Raw genomic sequence first — 15,778 nt, 5'->3', positions numbered from 1 at the left:
CTGTAATACATTAAATTGAATGAGTTCTTAACCTTTAAAAAAGATCTCCATTTCATTTTAGAATATATTGTTCCTTGCAGAAAGACTCATTGTTTTTGCTACTAACGCTGAGATGTTGGCGCGTGCATCTCTACTTTGTATGTATCTGATTGTTACTAGTCATAATCGGTTATACTTCGATCCTCGGCACCTGTGTATGTCTATAAAGTTATTGGGTGGATTTCAGTGTTAATTCTTATCACCTCTACTAATTAGTATGACGTAAATTTCCATGCTTCCTCCTCAAATATAATATATATTTTTTAAATTGGTTGATTTTTTTTTTTTGTGTGTGTGTGTGTGTATATCACACAGAACATCCCAATTGTTGATTTGCGTGTGTGTATGTGTGTGTATATCACACAGAACATCCCAAACCATCTTATTCAACTATACACCCACTTCCCAGGTAGAACCCTCCCATAGCCTTCCTTCCATCACTAGAGCCCTTATACTCTGATATCCCTGCTACTGTCTGCTGTGTTGTCGGCACCCCTAGCCATTCCCCACTACTTGCCCTTCTGGTCGATCTAGTCAGCCTATCTAGAGGTCTTTGTTTTAGGAGGGTCAGCTGGTCCTTATCTGGCAGCAATCAGTTGTCAGTATTCCTTTAGATAAGACTGGCGTCTGTTGTTCATTTTCTAAGTTCTAGCCAGTGTTTTTTAGACCACTAGACACTGACAATAACAAAGATAATAGATGAACTTCTTGCAAATACAGCCTAAGAGTTTGAACAATTAATGGCCTTCCAGAGTATTCTTAAAAACACTTCAAGTAACTACTATACTACTTTTCTTTGTTGAACAAGAAAAAGCTCATCCACCTTAGTGTTTGGGTTTGGAGAAAGTTAACAGAGTATCCTTTGCCCTATTCCTTCTCCAGGATAAATTGACAGAACTGATTAAAGCAACATCTGGCACAGATCCAGGCAATATTCTGGAAAAGTCCACTTTACCTAGCTGAGAACTTCGTTCTGACTAGTGAAGTCTCCAACAGAGTGCTATCCCCTATTGAAGCTATGTATTTAAAATACAAAGCATTAACAAATAAAAAGAAACACTCAGGATTGCTAAGACACAAAATTAACCACAAAACCACACATCTCAAAGAAATCTTCATGTTTCACACCCTCAACTCTAAATATGAAACAGGCAAAATGAACTTTTGAAAATCTAGTGTTGGGAGGTATTCCAGATTGAAGATATAAATGTATCCCAGTGCCTAACAGTATAAGTAATATTTCCATAGCTTATGAAAATACAAACATTGAATCAAGTGCTCACATTGGGAGGAAATGAAATACAATAAATAGGAAAATCAGCATTTTAATTTCTACATTCTGGAGCACAATATATGACAGAATCCCTTGGTAACAATTTATGAAATATTTAGCATGTTTATTTGGAGGTAATGGTTTTCATTTTTATATGAGAGTACTCTCTAGAACCACTGTTGGTAGTTCTCAGTACATCATTAGCTTGGGGTTTATTTGCAGCAGCTCTACCATGCTTATTTATCTCCATATTAAATAAGATATGCAGCCATCCCTGAAGCCTGTCCAAATAGTGGGAATAAATGTCTTTACATTATTTGATTTTTATTTTTTGTGTGTCTGACATTGATATTCTGGAAGATAGCCCTGTTCATTATTAGCCTTGTTAGTTTTTAATTTAGAAGGGCTAAATTACATTTTATTAAACTTCATTAGCTTCTCAGACTAGGAATATGAATGCAGCTGCTTGCGTTCTGCAAACCCAATCTTACTTATCCCTCTGCTGCTGGAGTAATAAGTTGAGATGAATTTTAATTTTTTTGAGTTATGATACTTCTTTAGAAGTTGTGTCAGATCACAGTCATGATTGACAAGTTTCTTGGATCTGCTCCTGTTTGCCTGTTGCTGCTTTAATTTGTTGGTAATATTTGAATCTGCCACCTCACATTGATATCCCACTAGTTTCTTTGCTTCAGGCTATTGTGACTAATGACAAAATGATTCCAAATTAAATCATTTTTTAAAAATTCTAATGAAGCTTAGGTGATTTTCCTGTTGGAAGCCACTATGTTTTTGCTGGGTACTAATGGAGCCACTGAAGTCTGTGCACTTTATATGAATCAACATCACTCTGATTGACATTTCATTTTCTCCAAAATCTGACTTTCCTGTGAATATTATTCCTAACGAGTCCTATGTCAGCCAGGTCAATGGATCCCTCAGTCCCTTGGTGGTTTGCCATCATGAGAAATGCCAACAATGCTTCACAGACTGTACCTTCAGATATAAATGCAAAGAAACTTGAATATTATGTGACTGATGGAAAACAAAGACAAGTCTCAAGTCAGTCACATTCCACTTTCTTAACACTGGAGCAGTATAGAGTCTATTGAGACATTTTAGATCTTTTCAGCCAGATTTGGGATTAATTCCAGGTAGTTAATTTGCCTTTGTTGCTATCTACAATAGTTCAGTAGTCTACCCCCTCAAACCAAGAAGCAACAAGCCAGGTGTAGAATTCTGATGAAAACAGTTTGAAAGAATTTGATTCTGCATGATACTCATCTTGTTGCAAATGATCAACTGTGAAGTTGGTTCCTACTGCGGGATATGGACTATAGCGATTAATAAAACAATCTTTATTCTCTAGATGCTCATCAATGCTTTTTAATTGAATGTGCACAGATTAGACCTTTGTTTCCAGACAGCTATTTTGATGACATTGTTTGTACTGCTTTCTCCATCCTCATCTCTTCCCGCTTTCTTCTAATTACCTTAGATTAATAACTATCTCTTTCATTCTTTATCTCTAGTTATGTTATTCAAGTGTGTGCTTATATTTCTTTGGTCTTCATAACTTGTTCAGTAGTAGATACCAGAATAGAATTTTCAGACTGTCAAAAAGCACACCTCTACAAATGTCAAATGGACATATGTCAAAGATTTGTTCACCTCATTAATTCTATACATAGATAGAAAATTAGCTTAAAATATTTTTAAGGAAATGGCAGTCCATAAGCATGTGTGCATGCATGTATGATTGTGGGGGGATGCACATGTGATCAGCATGTAAGTGGAGGTCAGAGAATAGCTTCAGCTATCAGTCCCTGCTTTCCATGTCCTTTGAAGTCTCTCTGTTGTTTGGTGCTGTTGCACCAGACTAGCCCACCTGACCCATGAGCTTCCAGAGATGCTCCTTTGCTACCTCCCATCTCGCCATAGAACTGGGATGTGCTCAACAGCTTCTGGGTTTGTCTGCTCAGCAATTCAAACTCAGGTCCTCACTCTTGTACTGCAAGCCCTTTATCCACTGTGCCATCTCCCCAGCTCCTCTTAAGGATTTTTTGGACCTTTTGAGACAGTGTCTCCATGTAGCCTCAGCTGGCCTGGAACTTGCTATGTAGACCAGGCTGCCCTTGAACTCACAGAGGTCCACCTGCCTCTGCCTCCAGAGTGCTGGGATTAAAGGCATGTGTGACCATGCCCCTTAAGCATTTTTTTTCATAAGAATGTATTCTAGAATATGGTAATTTGGATACAAAAATTCCTAATTCCATAGAAAAAAATAAAACTATAAACTATGCTAATCTTTTCTACTAGGCATGAAGAGACAACTTAACATGGAAACTTTACAGTATTTGATCTCTAATCAAATAGAAAATAACTGAATCAAACTCATAATCAAATTATGTTGAAACCTCAACAATCCTTGAATGGACTGCTGACAAATATATGTTTATGGCATTGAAAAGATACTCCATATTTCTGATTTCCAAGTTTTGGATAAATTTTCTCAGCAGTAAGTTTTTGGTAAAGTTTTAATATTCCTCTCAGATTTCTGAGTACAGATGTTATTTGGTGCAGAGAATTAGACACTCAGTAATACTCTGTAGGACTTCAAGCCAGTCATAATCTTTGTTTATTTTCCTCTACAACAAAGTAAAATGACCGTTACATTTCTCTCAGTTTAAAAATGTTGTGATTGTTGACGAATGTGATCATGAAGAGTAACAACCAATCTTGGTCATTTAGCTAGTGTGTGACATTAGGCAACAGCACCCACTGAAGGCCCTCTGTGAGGTTTCAGTAACCTAAAAGCTTGGAGGAACTTCCCTTCACAGAAGAGGACACCTCTTATCAGAACCTTCAAGTAATTAGTCTGTAGACATTAACTATTTTAACAATAGTGCTGCATAACAAGCCTCCACAATATTAGCATTTTGTTTCACTTTCAAATTTATGGATCATCTTGATTTAGCTTGCTTAGGCAATTTATCTTTTCTTACTTGGAACAGACCCATCAGCTCACTGGGACCTCACTGGGATAACTGGTTCTGCTCTAAATGATCGCTACCCTCAAACAAGTTAGTTTAGGATTATTTTTTATTGTGCTGGTTGCAATGGTTTTTGGGAGAGTGGAAGTAAATAAGAACTCATGAGGCAGATTTGGAAATGACATATTAACATTACCACCACACAAAGTTGTCCAAGGCAGGTTCTAGGGAAATAGACTCCATCCCTTGATGGAGAGGGAGTATGTGGATATTACACAGGCCATGACTCTAGAGACATGTGATGGCTTGGGTTCAATTTTTATAGCCAGTATACAGAACATTATTCACAGGATTTTAGAATGTTCCAGAAGGATGCTAGTCTAGAAATAAAGAAGTAATTAATATTCTTGTACTTCATTCTGGAGTAAGTTATTAAAATCAGTTTTATCTTTTCAGTCTTCCTATTAAAATTCATGAGTCAGAATTAGGGATAGAACTGTTGTCATTATGTTTAGAGGTATTTATTCCATACTACAGAGTTCATGGTGACACTTTGGAGTCCTGCTAGTGGGAACAAGCATTTGCTATTATCGGCTTTGGGACAGTATCAAATATTATAATCTCCCATCCTTCCTGGTTGTTCATTTTTCAGTCTTGGGTAAGTACTTCCCACTGGTAAACTGCTCTTGGATGAACAAACTATTCATCGGGGACTCTGAATTTTTGGAGGTCTTTGCTCAGGATTCTTTTCATGGGTGCTTTGTCCTGTAAGGCTAACCACCTTGGACCATATCTTAAATCCATCTCTTCTGCTTAGGAGTTCTGCCTGTCCCCCCCTACCCCCACAGGTTCATTTTATGGACCACAGCATAGAAAATCAAGGTTGTTTCTTCTTTCTCAGTGCTTATGATCCTATGATGTTTGATGTCCAGTGTCTTCAGAAGGAGTTGCTTTGCATATTTTATCTAGGTCTTTGTCATTTCAATCAAGAAAGCAAATTCATTCTCTGTGTTTCTACTTTGGCTGGAGTGAGAAGTCACCAACTGTTAGGTTTTTAGCATTAGAAAAAGTGCAGGTTTCTAAAGATCATAAACGTCCCAACTTTCAGTGGCAGAAAAAAGGGTGAAGCTATCAGACTTTCCTACTGTGTGCCCCACCCATCCTTTTTCACTCTCTTCTCTGCTCAGTACACTTAGCATCTTTTAAACTTCACACTTATTATTTTGTATATGTGTATGTATGATATGTATGTACGTGTATGCAATACTGTGAGTATAGAAGCCAAGGAATAACTTGCAGGAGTCAATTCTCTCCTTCTACCATGTGGATCCTGGGGATTGAACCTAGGTGGTCAGGCTTATTTAACACCTTTGCCGGCTAAGACCTCTCACCAGCCCTACTTAGCAATCTATCTCAGTTTTTACTTTAAATGTATTTACTTTGGGCTATATTTTTCAGTTTATTTTGTTTGGATATACGTAATACCTTACCACTAATAGTACACATTAAACATTTGGGGATATAATATACTTTAATGTTCTTTACCATGTGTATAATATTTTAGAATTAATTAAAATTTTATTTTTCTATAAAAGATTCAGAATTTGTAGAGGAAAAGTAGAGGGTAAGTAATGGTGTCTTCTGCTTGTAGGTTGATGACAACTTTGATTTCAATTAATTAACTACCCTTCTCCTCCTCCTCTTCCTCTACCTCTTCGTTATATTCATTTAGCTTAAAGACATAAGTCATAGCTTAGTATATGAGGTATGGATTGAATCTTTTAAAAATGTTTGAGTATAGTAAAAATAAATAAAAAAATACAAAGTACTGAGAAATATAGAAAATGCTTTTCTCTCCAAAGTCAGGTCTCAGTTATAGGTTTTTCATGGATGCCCTCTGATGCCTGCTTCTTCTAGTCCAACATATATAAGTTGCTCTTCTTCTTTTTCTCTCCCTGTGACTTCTCTTTTTACTCTCTACTAATATGGCTAGGAACAAGCAGTTAGTTAAATGGTAACAACCATATTTAAAAATGGTTACTTTATAGATGTGACTAATCTTACATATTTTCCTACCTTTGAATTTATACAGACCCACACACAATTACATAACCAATGTAATTTTTAATATATCTTTTCAGAATACACATGCCAATTTGAACATGAGGAAAAGAACAAATGCCTTGATCCATTCGGAATCCGATGTCAGCAACAAAACTGAGGTGGGAAACCATTCCAACAGGCCTGCCCCAGTCCAGGAATCTTCTGAAGCCACAGCTAAGGCAGACCTGGCTTCCAGTCCAAACCCATTCAGCCGGGTAAATGCAGCTGAAACTATATCCGCTGCCAGAGCCCTTCCGTCTGCAGTCTCTCCTACTTGTGGAACTACAAGTATCCCACGGCCAGCTTCAGCTGGATCTGCTTCTACTCGCCCAACCTTTGGGTCCAGACTGGGGCGAATTAAGACCACAGTTAATGCCGCAGGGACTGCTGGGAAGGTGTCAGTCATGCCTCCTCCTTCTGCTCCACCACCTTCCGGATCTGGCACAAGTAAAATAGACAAATACGCTCGTATTCTCTTTCCTGTCACATTTGGAGCATTTAATATGGTCTACTGGGTTGTTTATTTATCTAAGGACACCATGGAGAAATCAGAAAGTCTAATGTAATTTTGTTGCTATAGTAATTTCCTAAAAGATGATGAAAATGCAGACTGTCTTTTTAAATGTTTTTAAATATAAGTATTCTTTACTAAAATAAAAATTCTATGTAATTTTTCCAATTAAAAAATACAAGCCAGATATTGAGAGAGTTAATTAACTCCTCAATGATGAGAAAGTGAACCACCTTTCTTTTGAGAATGACGGTTTTTAAAGAAATCTATTGAGTGTTCAAATTAGATAGAATACAGACCATCATGGAAAGTGGGAACAAGAGAAATAAGGCCAGTGGTGATATCCGATGCATATTTTTGCACTGAAATGGGAAAGCAGACTGTAATAGTTTTAAATACACCCTAGGAAATCAACCAATCGCCCTAAATTTCCCAGTGGCATTGCCTTTACCCAGCATTGTTTATCGGAAATCATATGCAGTGACCTTTGCAGTCCTCTCAGCACCTGCAAGAAAAGGACTTTCTCTGTGAAACAAAACGTCGGTTAAAGGAAAATGGAATAAAACAAACACTGATCAATAGAACCAAGCTTTTGCTGCATCAATAACAAAGACACAGACCAGAGGAAATGTGTTTTCTTGCACATATTGGTCAAACGATAGTTAACAGTTGACTTGAAATTGTGTGCTCTGAGCCAAAATTAAATTCATTGTATAAATTATTTTTCAGAGTAGCTCATTCATTTATGTATTGTATACATTTAGAACATAGCTATCGGAGCCTGGAACCTTCAGTGTTCTAGGTGCTGTGTTAGAGACCATCTCCTAGAGAATCTCTTTCACCTTTAAAGTCAGTGCATGATAAAGAACCATAATCTAGCAGAGGACACTCCATTCTTTAATGAAGGGAATTTAATTAGAGTCTGAAAACATATCCAAAATATTTGTTTTTCCTGTACTAACAGAGGAAAACAAATAAATTTGTTAATATAGCTACTTTGAGATAATTAAATGTTAGTACAATTTTGATGATTGGTTTTCAAAATATAATAAAAATGTGGTATAGACTGTTCTACAGGTGAAAAACACTAATTTCCTGAAAATCAAAATCTGGGCACTAATCTGAAACCTAATATACCTGTCTCAGATTTGATGCAGATCACATCACACAATTTGATCAGAATCCCAGAATCATCTAAAATAAGAGCCCCACATCAGCCTTTTGTATATTTTTCCCAATAGAGAGCAATTTTACCTAACTTCTGGAAAGGATTTGTGCTCATCCTCTGCATTTCTGGGCAGGTTTTGTGTTTGTTTCCTGGGAGTTTGATAAAGCTTTAAAACTGAGGTATTTAAAGCAGCAAAGAAGGGAAGAAAAATGTCATTGCCATAGGTGGGACGCCAGTGACACTGTTATGCAATTTATCGAGGTTTTCACATGCTGATTTTTCCTTTTCAACATGTAGGCTTAGCCACCTAATGAACTTCTTGCAGCTGTCGGTAAATAGCCCGTCTAGGTCTCTCTGTTGCATTGCTTCCAGATTTTTCTTCTATATTTCTACCTGTTCCAGATGTGTGCAAATGAATGTGTTCGGGGTATTTTTAGGGAGAATATTTGATAAAAATGGCCATCTTATAGACAGAACCTCTTATTTTCTAGGAAAAAATACATTAATTAGTACCCGGTTTTCAGTTACTGCATTGTTTTGTAATGGTCGACTAAGAGACATAAAATGTTAAAATGACAAATATTAATTGACCTTTATATCTGAGAACTCATTCTTTTTTATATTTCTAAATATTTCTTAGAATCAATACATTTTAAGGCTAAAAGATGGTGAAGAAATTTTCTAGTCAGGACCCCTCATTTATAAGCTGATTCCAGTAAAATGAGCCCAGTGAAAGCTGTAAATATGTGTATACATTTAACAAAGTATTTGTACATAAAAGCTTATAAAATTATTTCATAGGAGTGAAAAGGTTTTTGGACTTTAGGCCAATGCTTAGAAATGTGATTGAAAGCCGTGGCCACTTAAACCAATGAAATTATTTTATTTCTTTGGAAAAGAGAGCTTATTCTTTTATCACTTTTATTGGTCTAATGTCTTCCTTTGTAAATCATATTCATCCTCTTTAAATTTTAAATGTTTTAATGGCCTCCTTTGAAAGACATTTTTCTTTAAGTTTTATGGGTTTTAAATGGACTAAAAATAACTAACTCTAATGTGGGCTTGATGGCTCCAACCATAAGCCCAGTTTTTGGGAGGCTGAATCAGAAGAGTGCCATGAGTCATAGGCCACCATACAGTGAGTTACAGTCAGTCTGGGATGGCGTGAGACTGACCCTTTCTCAAAAACAAAACACAACAAACAAACAAACAAACAAACACATAGGTAAATAAACAATAAAAAGACTTGACATCAGATTTATAGACTAGAGATCCCCGTTGAATTTTTTGAGGCGGCGTAGAGGCAGGGTTTTTACATGTTACCCAAGGTAGCCTTAAGCTTGTTATGTGGACCAGGCTGATCTCAAACCAAGAACATTCTTTCTCCACCTCCCAAGTGCTAGGGTTGCATGTATCTGGCATCATGACCAGCACACAAAGCACCAAAACTGTCCAAATTGTTTATTTGAAGAATAAATTGACCAGAAAAATCTTATCGCTAGTATAAAAAGAAATAATTTCATTGGCATGCAACAGTAGTACTGCACGGCTTGGTTCACTTGAGTTCTTTGAGTACTTTTGTTTGGGTCATCATTATTGTCTTCCCACAGCTCAGAGACATGTTAGGTATTTTCATGTGATGGTTTAGTCACTTTTCAGTATTCTTCAGAAGAGTAAAGAGGGATTCCCAAAGTCCTGGACATTCGTGGAAAAGGATACTTTTGACTGAGAATGGAACCTTTTGAATGTCTCTGTCTTTAAAGCTGAAATTCAGGATTGTTTCATACTGTGCTGGAAAATATGCTTATTTCAATTTTAATTTCCAAGTTGGCCACTAACAACCATATGCTCACTTCTAATTTCCTTCAGACATGGCTAGTTATAAAATATGTATTTACATGATTAATCCATGGTGAAAATGACTTGCCTCTGTGTATCTCCTTAGCACTTTCAGGGACAAGCACTTTATATTGGGCCTCACAAATCTTCAAGGAGAGAGTGGAGTCACTCTCTTTTTATAGTTGAAATGAGTCACAGATCAGTTAATGACAAAGATAAATGCACAAGGCTAGAATGAACTTTTGAAAGGTCATTTTTCAATCACTCACTTTAGCAGGGACCTCATTTCAAGTACTACATTAAAAATATGTGTGTTATTTTATCTATAAATCGATTGATTCTGTCTGGTCCAGAAAAAGTGGGGGGAAAAAGCCTATATTCTTTAGTTTTCTTATTCCACGGGTCTTCCCTTCTAAAGTTGAGAGCGATTTGCAGTTGAAAAGCAAGGGTAAGATGGTTCACCTAATTTTCATTCTATCAACACTGTTGTTTTAAATGAGGCATGTAACCACTCCAGAACTGAAAACATGGAGGAAATATATTAAATAGTATCTACAATTTATTTCAATTTCAATAATCTATAAATCTCATTATAAGCATAAGTGTATCCTTACAACGCATACATCCCATATTCTGAGCCAAAAATACATCATTATTTTTTTTTAAAATCTAATGAATAACTTTACTTCCAAGCAAGATATTCTTATTAAAGAAAATACAATCAAAATTCATTTTTCTATATATTAGGCATTTGCTGCCACTCCCCATAAAAGATTTTTGCTGTTTTATCATTTAAAGAACATTGGTTATTCATCTTCTCTGTGTTTTTATTCATCCTCACTCAGTGGGCTTCTGCCTAGTTTTGGCAAAGCCAAACAAAGTAATCCCTCTCCTCAGCGGTGATCGTAGTCTAGCACTGACAACACATGTAGGTAATTACAATGTATAATAGTGTGTTGATATTGCAGAGCAGAATTAGGACCTCCCCAACTCAGCAATCAATGCAAAAATTCATGATAAACCAAGTATACAAGGTATAAAGAGAGGACTTGAGTTAATACTGCTTCCTTTTGTCTCAGGCTTCAGTTTTTCTAGCCTGGGGCTGGTATTGATGGTGGTGAAGGATGCATGCTGTTCTGTGACTGGGGATGGAAAGGTAATGAAAGTGGTCACAAAGAAAGCTTGTAGAGTTGGTAGTGCAATGAACTCGTGATTTGCAGTCTTCTAGCCCAGCTCACCCTACTTTCATAAACAGCAAAAATTGAAAGTATACTTTTTAATCATTAGCTGGAGCATGAGAGATTTGAAGTCAATCTTTGAAGTCAGGAAAGGTCAGCAAAGTGCAAGTTGTCCACATTGATCACAAGTGGGGGGATAGATGAGGGAGAATTTTGTGTAAATTACTAAAAAGATTGAATTTTCCTTGGAGTAGTGGCAATTTGTTGAAAATCTTACAATGTAATACAAAAAGCCTGGCACACTTATTCTTTTGTGTTTAAGAAAATCACCCAAATGCTGTTGTAAATTATGGACTGGAAATGAATCCAGAGGCAGTGGAATAATGGACTCTCTCACCCGTCCTTTCTCAATTAATCTTGGATTTTCTTTGCTTTTTAAACCCTAATAGCTTCACTGCCATTTGGTAAAAATGAAACATGACCACCTCAAGCCTCAAGTTCAAGATTAGCCATAGTGCATAAAATGATCTTGTCTCAAAAAATCATGCCCCTCCACCCCATGAAACAAAACAAAAAAAGAAAAAGAAATAAAGTTAAATAATGCAGGAAACTGAAACAATAACATTCTACCACGGAGAAATTGATCTTTCATAAATATAATGCCTGATTACTTGTAGATATGCTTGTAAAGAGTAGATTGATTTTTAAAATATTTTATTTATTTTTATTTTATGTGTATGAGTGTATTGCCTGAATGCATGTGAGTGCACCCATGTCATGCAATGCAGCTGAGTTCAGAAGAGGGCTTCGGATTCCCCTGGAACCGTAGTTAAGGACGGTTCGTGGGTGCTGGTAATCCAACCCACGTCCTCTGCAAGAGCAGTCAGTGCTCTTAACCCCTGAGCCATCTCTCTTGATTTTAAAATACAATTTTATGAATGTGGGAGTTCAGTCTGACATTATCAAATAGTGAAAAATGAAATTGATTTTTTTCTGCGTGCTGGAGATTGAATCCAGGTCTCAACACATTAGACAAACTCTGTCACCAGGTAATGTCTTCCACACTCTCTATGTTTTATTTGAGATTTATTCTCTTATTTACTTGTTTATTTTATTTTGTTCAGGCTGGACTTGACCTCAGTCTGTTCTGTACTAGGGAGATCTTGAACTTGCAATCATCTTGCTTTAGCCTCTTGAGTATCTGGGATTTTTTTTTAAATTATAGTTCATCTGCATAACCCAAGATAGCTTTGAATTCATGATCTTCCAGGCTCGAACTCCTGAAGGCTGCGATTACCAGACTTGATGTTTTGTCTTTGTTTTTTGAGATAGAGTTTTACTACATAGCCCTTGATGGCCTGGAACTCACAGTGATCAACCCGCTTCTGCCTTCTGAGTGCTGCGATTCAAAGCATATGCCGCCATGCCTGGCTACCATATATGACTTCTGAAATTAATTTTCTTCTGAATGTAAGACTGGGTAAAACAAAGCAAAACAAGAGTTGATGTGTCGTTTTCTTCAATGCAAGAGATTTTAACAATGTTATTCTTTATTATGTTTTTCTTTCAATAAATTATTTTTATTAAATTAGTCAGAGACTATCTGGACTGAAATACTACTAAACAGATTTTCCACAAAATTCTTAGTAGATAATACAGCAAATACTTAAAAACTCTAGTAAAGTCTCCAGTTATAAATTACATAATGAGATCTGATTTTGCATATTAATTACTTTGTCTGGTGAAAATGACTACTAATTTCACTTGTCTAGATATGTTTCAGTAACAAAAACAACACTGCTCTTTTTATCCTGCATTTTTTTTTCTGGAAACTGTTCTTTTGTATGTTTAAATAAGATTTTCTTTAGGAATAATGCTGATATTAAATCTCTTCCTATAATCTCCATATTCATTTTTATATTTTTTCACATTTTTCAGAAATTTTCAACTGTACACAAATAAGTGTTTAGTTGTATTAATTCTATTTTGTAAATTGCAATTTCCATTTCATAATGGTTTTGTCTCTTTCATTGTGTTTTTCCACAATTTCATTTTTCATCATTATGTTTTTTCTTATTGAAACATTATGTCTCTTCTTGAAATTCTCATTCTATTAATGAGATATATTTATAGTTTTTGATTTTTGTGACTACAGGGAACTATTCATACTAATTCTGTTTCTTGAAGGAAATTCTTTCTTCACCTATTTCATTGTATTTTTATTGCCTTTGCCTCTTTTCTGGGCTAGTTCTGTTCTATTAATCACTGAATTAAGCTAGCTATTTACTGAACTACAATGTGGGAAGTGGTGGGCGAGTGAGTCAGATCAGCCCACAGAAGCTATTTAAATTTCAGGTTTCTAGCCCACCTCCCCAAATCTGTTTTATCTTTTGCCCAGAGACCATATTTTTGCTCTATTTGTGATGACCAGGTGGTTTATGTTGTTCACAATTTAAACCTCTCAATTTTACTTCCCTGTTATTACTTGTGATGATTATTGTCCCCAGCCTCCCCCTTCCCCCACTTTATTCTAGTATTCTGCATTATCTAGCAGACTTTTTCACAACTGTCAGATGTGGTCTATCAGTGCTTTTTTCCCCCTATGCCCTCACCTTCTGTCATTTGGGAATATGTAACTGGTGATTTTATGAAAAGAGATTTCATTTTACTTTTTCCTGTGTATGTTCTGCCTCATGACAGCTTCAGACAAAGAATCTTTGGATCCTTCTCAGCACTGACAGTGAATATACGTATTATGCCCAAGATAGATGCCAGTCAGTTTCTTTCTCTTGTTAGAGTAAATCTCTCCCTATTGGAAAATTGCTTATAGTTTGTCATCAGTTACCTACTAATTTAATTAGACATATGCTGTTAAAGTTTTCTTCAAATTGTCATCATTTATGTTTTGTAGTTTGTTATGCGGGTGTAGATTCTAAATACTTATTTTTTATGAACTTTAATGGAATCACCACACATCATGTGTATTTCCATTAGACCAGGGATTGACCAGTGTATCATTTACTGCTGTGATAACCAGAGCTTAAAGGTTTCTAGGATCCATATATCAGGTATCACTGGAATTGGGCATTAAACCTGAATTAAATCTATATTAAATCAGCCATATAGCTCCTGAGAAAACCAGAAAGGACTAGAAAAATTACAGAAAGAACTAAAATAATAATAGGAAACTTGTTTTCCTAGAAATACTTCAGCAAGCATTATTTGCTTCCTTGAGGGAATTCCAGAGTTTACTCCTATAAGATTGCTTCTCTTTCATTTCTTTTTAACACTTTCATCATTGCTTTCCTTTTCCATTACCCATTTGTAACTCAGTGCTAACTTTGGTATACCACTTGTATTTTCCTGTCCTCCAGTTCATTAATGCATTAGTGGAATGACTCTTCTTTCAGCCAAAAGGACCAGTAATTTGATATCTTTTTAAATAATGATGAATTTAGTGAAAGTTTAAAAGTGCTTATGCTTTTCTACATTTTAAGAAGATTAATTTTATGAATGTGTTTCCTGCATATATGTATGTGTGCTATGTGCATGCAGTGCTCACAGAGGCCACAAGAGGGCATAAGATCCTCTGGAACTGCAGTTACAGGTGTTTGTGAGCCTCCACTAGGGTGCTGGGAACCCTGTTTCTCTGCAAGAGAAGCAAATGCTTTCAGCAACTGAGCCATCTCTCAAGGCCCATTTATGCTTTCTTAATAGCACATCTTTTCCTGTCACCAGTTGCTAGTTGCTTCCCTTAAAATATACAGGAGAAGGTCAAGGATGGCTCAGCAGGCAAAAATGTATGCTACCCAAGCATAAGACACCCAGATAAAAAGCCAGTCTTGGTTACTTGTGTGCTTGTAACCCTAGCTGTGGGGGGCTTCTTGACCTCCAGGTTATTCACAGGTTCAGTGTGACATCCTGTTTCAACTGAGAATGGCAGAAAATGACAGAACAGGAAACCAGACGTCCTCCTCTAGCACCCACATTTGCACCTGGCTGTGCATACTCACAAATGCACATGTGCATATACCACACCACACCACACACACACACACAAACACCCACAAATAAATAGCCATCTTTAATAGTAAAGGATGTTGAGTATTGTGACAACTTTCTTCTTACTAGTGACCAATTTCTCTACTTCAAATGGAAAAACAAAACTATGCAGTGAGAATGTGTGAAAATTCAGGAGTAATATTTCATCAACACATCTGTTAATTTCATGAAAATTCCAACTTGGGGAAAATTGCACAGATACATTTGAAATGTCACCAGATGCTCCAGATTATGGCAAGATGGTCATGCTTTGTAAGAAATACAGGATAAGTATATTCTATACCAAACACAAAAATGTAACTTTAGTTATATTGCCCAATTATTATACTCCATGCACATCATTTAGTTTTTCGATAGTTCTACTTATATAAATTTAGTTTCAATAAGGTATAACCTGCTTTTGAAATATTTCCATGTATTGCATTGGACTTCCGTGTGTGTGTGTGTGTGTGTGTGTGTGTGTGTGTGTGTGTAGAATCAGAATGTCAGAAAAATAATAGGTAAAATAAGTGCTGTAAATTTGTACTAATGAAAATGTCTCCCTTGTGAATTAAATAATTTTATGTGTAAATATCATAATGTGAAGCATAGTCAGAATGTTTTCAATATATG

At 36.1% G+C, this 15,778-nt stretch overlaps 1 protein-coding gene across 3 annotated transcripts in view; it reads left to right on the top strand.

Annotated features, from left to right (window-relative positions):
* Gabra4 (gamma-aminobutyric acid type A receptor alpha4 subunit) overlaps positions 1 to 7,288 on the top strand; it is a 79,255-nt gene extending 71,967 nt beyond the window's left edge. For 2 of the 3 annotated variants that reach the window (XM_029565697.1, XM_029565698.1), the window contains one exon: positions 6,447 to 6,614. In XM_029565697.1, coding sequence (XP_029421557.1) covers positions 6,447 to 6,526 — 80 coding nt within the window. In that variant the 3' untranslated portion in view covers positions 6,527 to 6,614. Of the gene's footprint in view, positions 1 to 6,446 lie in introns of all 3 variants that reach the window. The other variant, XM_008837692.1, reaches the window with a different exon arrangement.
* Positions 7,289 to 15,778: the final 8,490 nt, after the last annotated feature.

The sequence above is a fragment of the Nannospalax galili genome, unplaced genomic scaffold (genome assembly GCF_000622305.1).
Source record: "Nannospalax galili isolate Female #2095 unplaced genomic scaffold, S.galili_v1.0 scaffold318, whole genome shotgun sequence".
In the NCBI taxonomy this organism is placed as follows: Eukaryota; Metazoa; Chordata; class Mammalia; order Rodentia; family Spalacidae; genus Nannospalax; species Nannospalax galili.
Note: the sequence above shows the minus strand (reverse complement) of the source record. Positions and strands in the feature narration are given on the sequence as shown.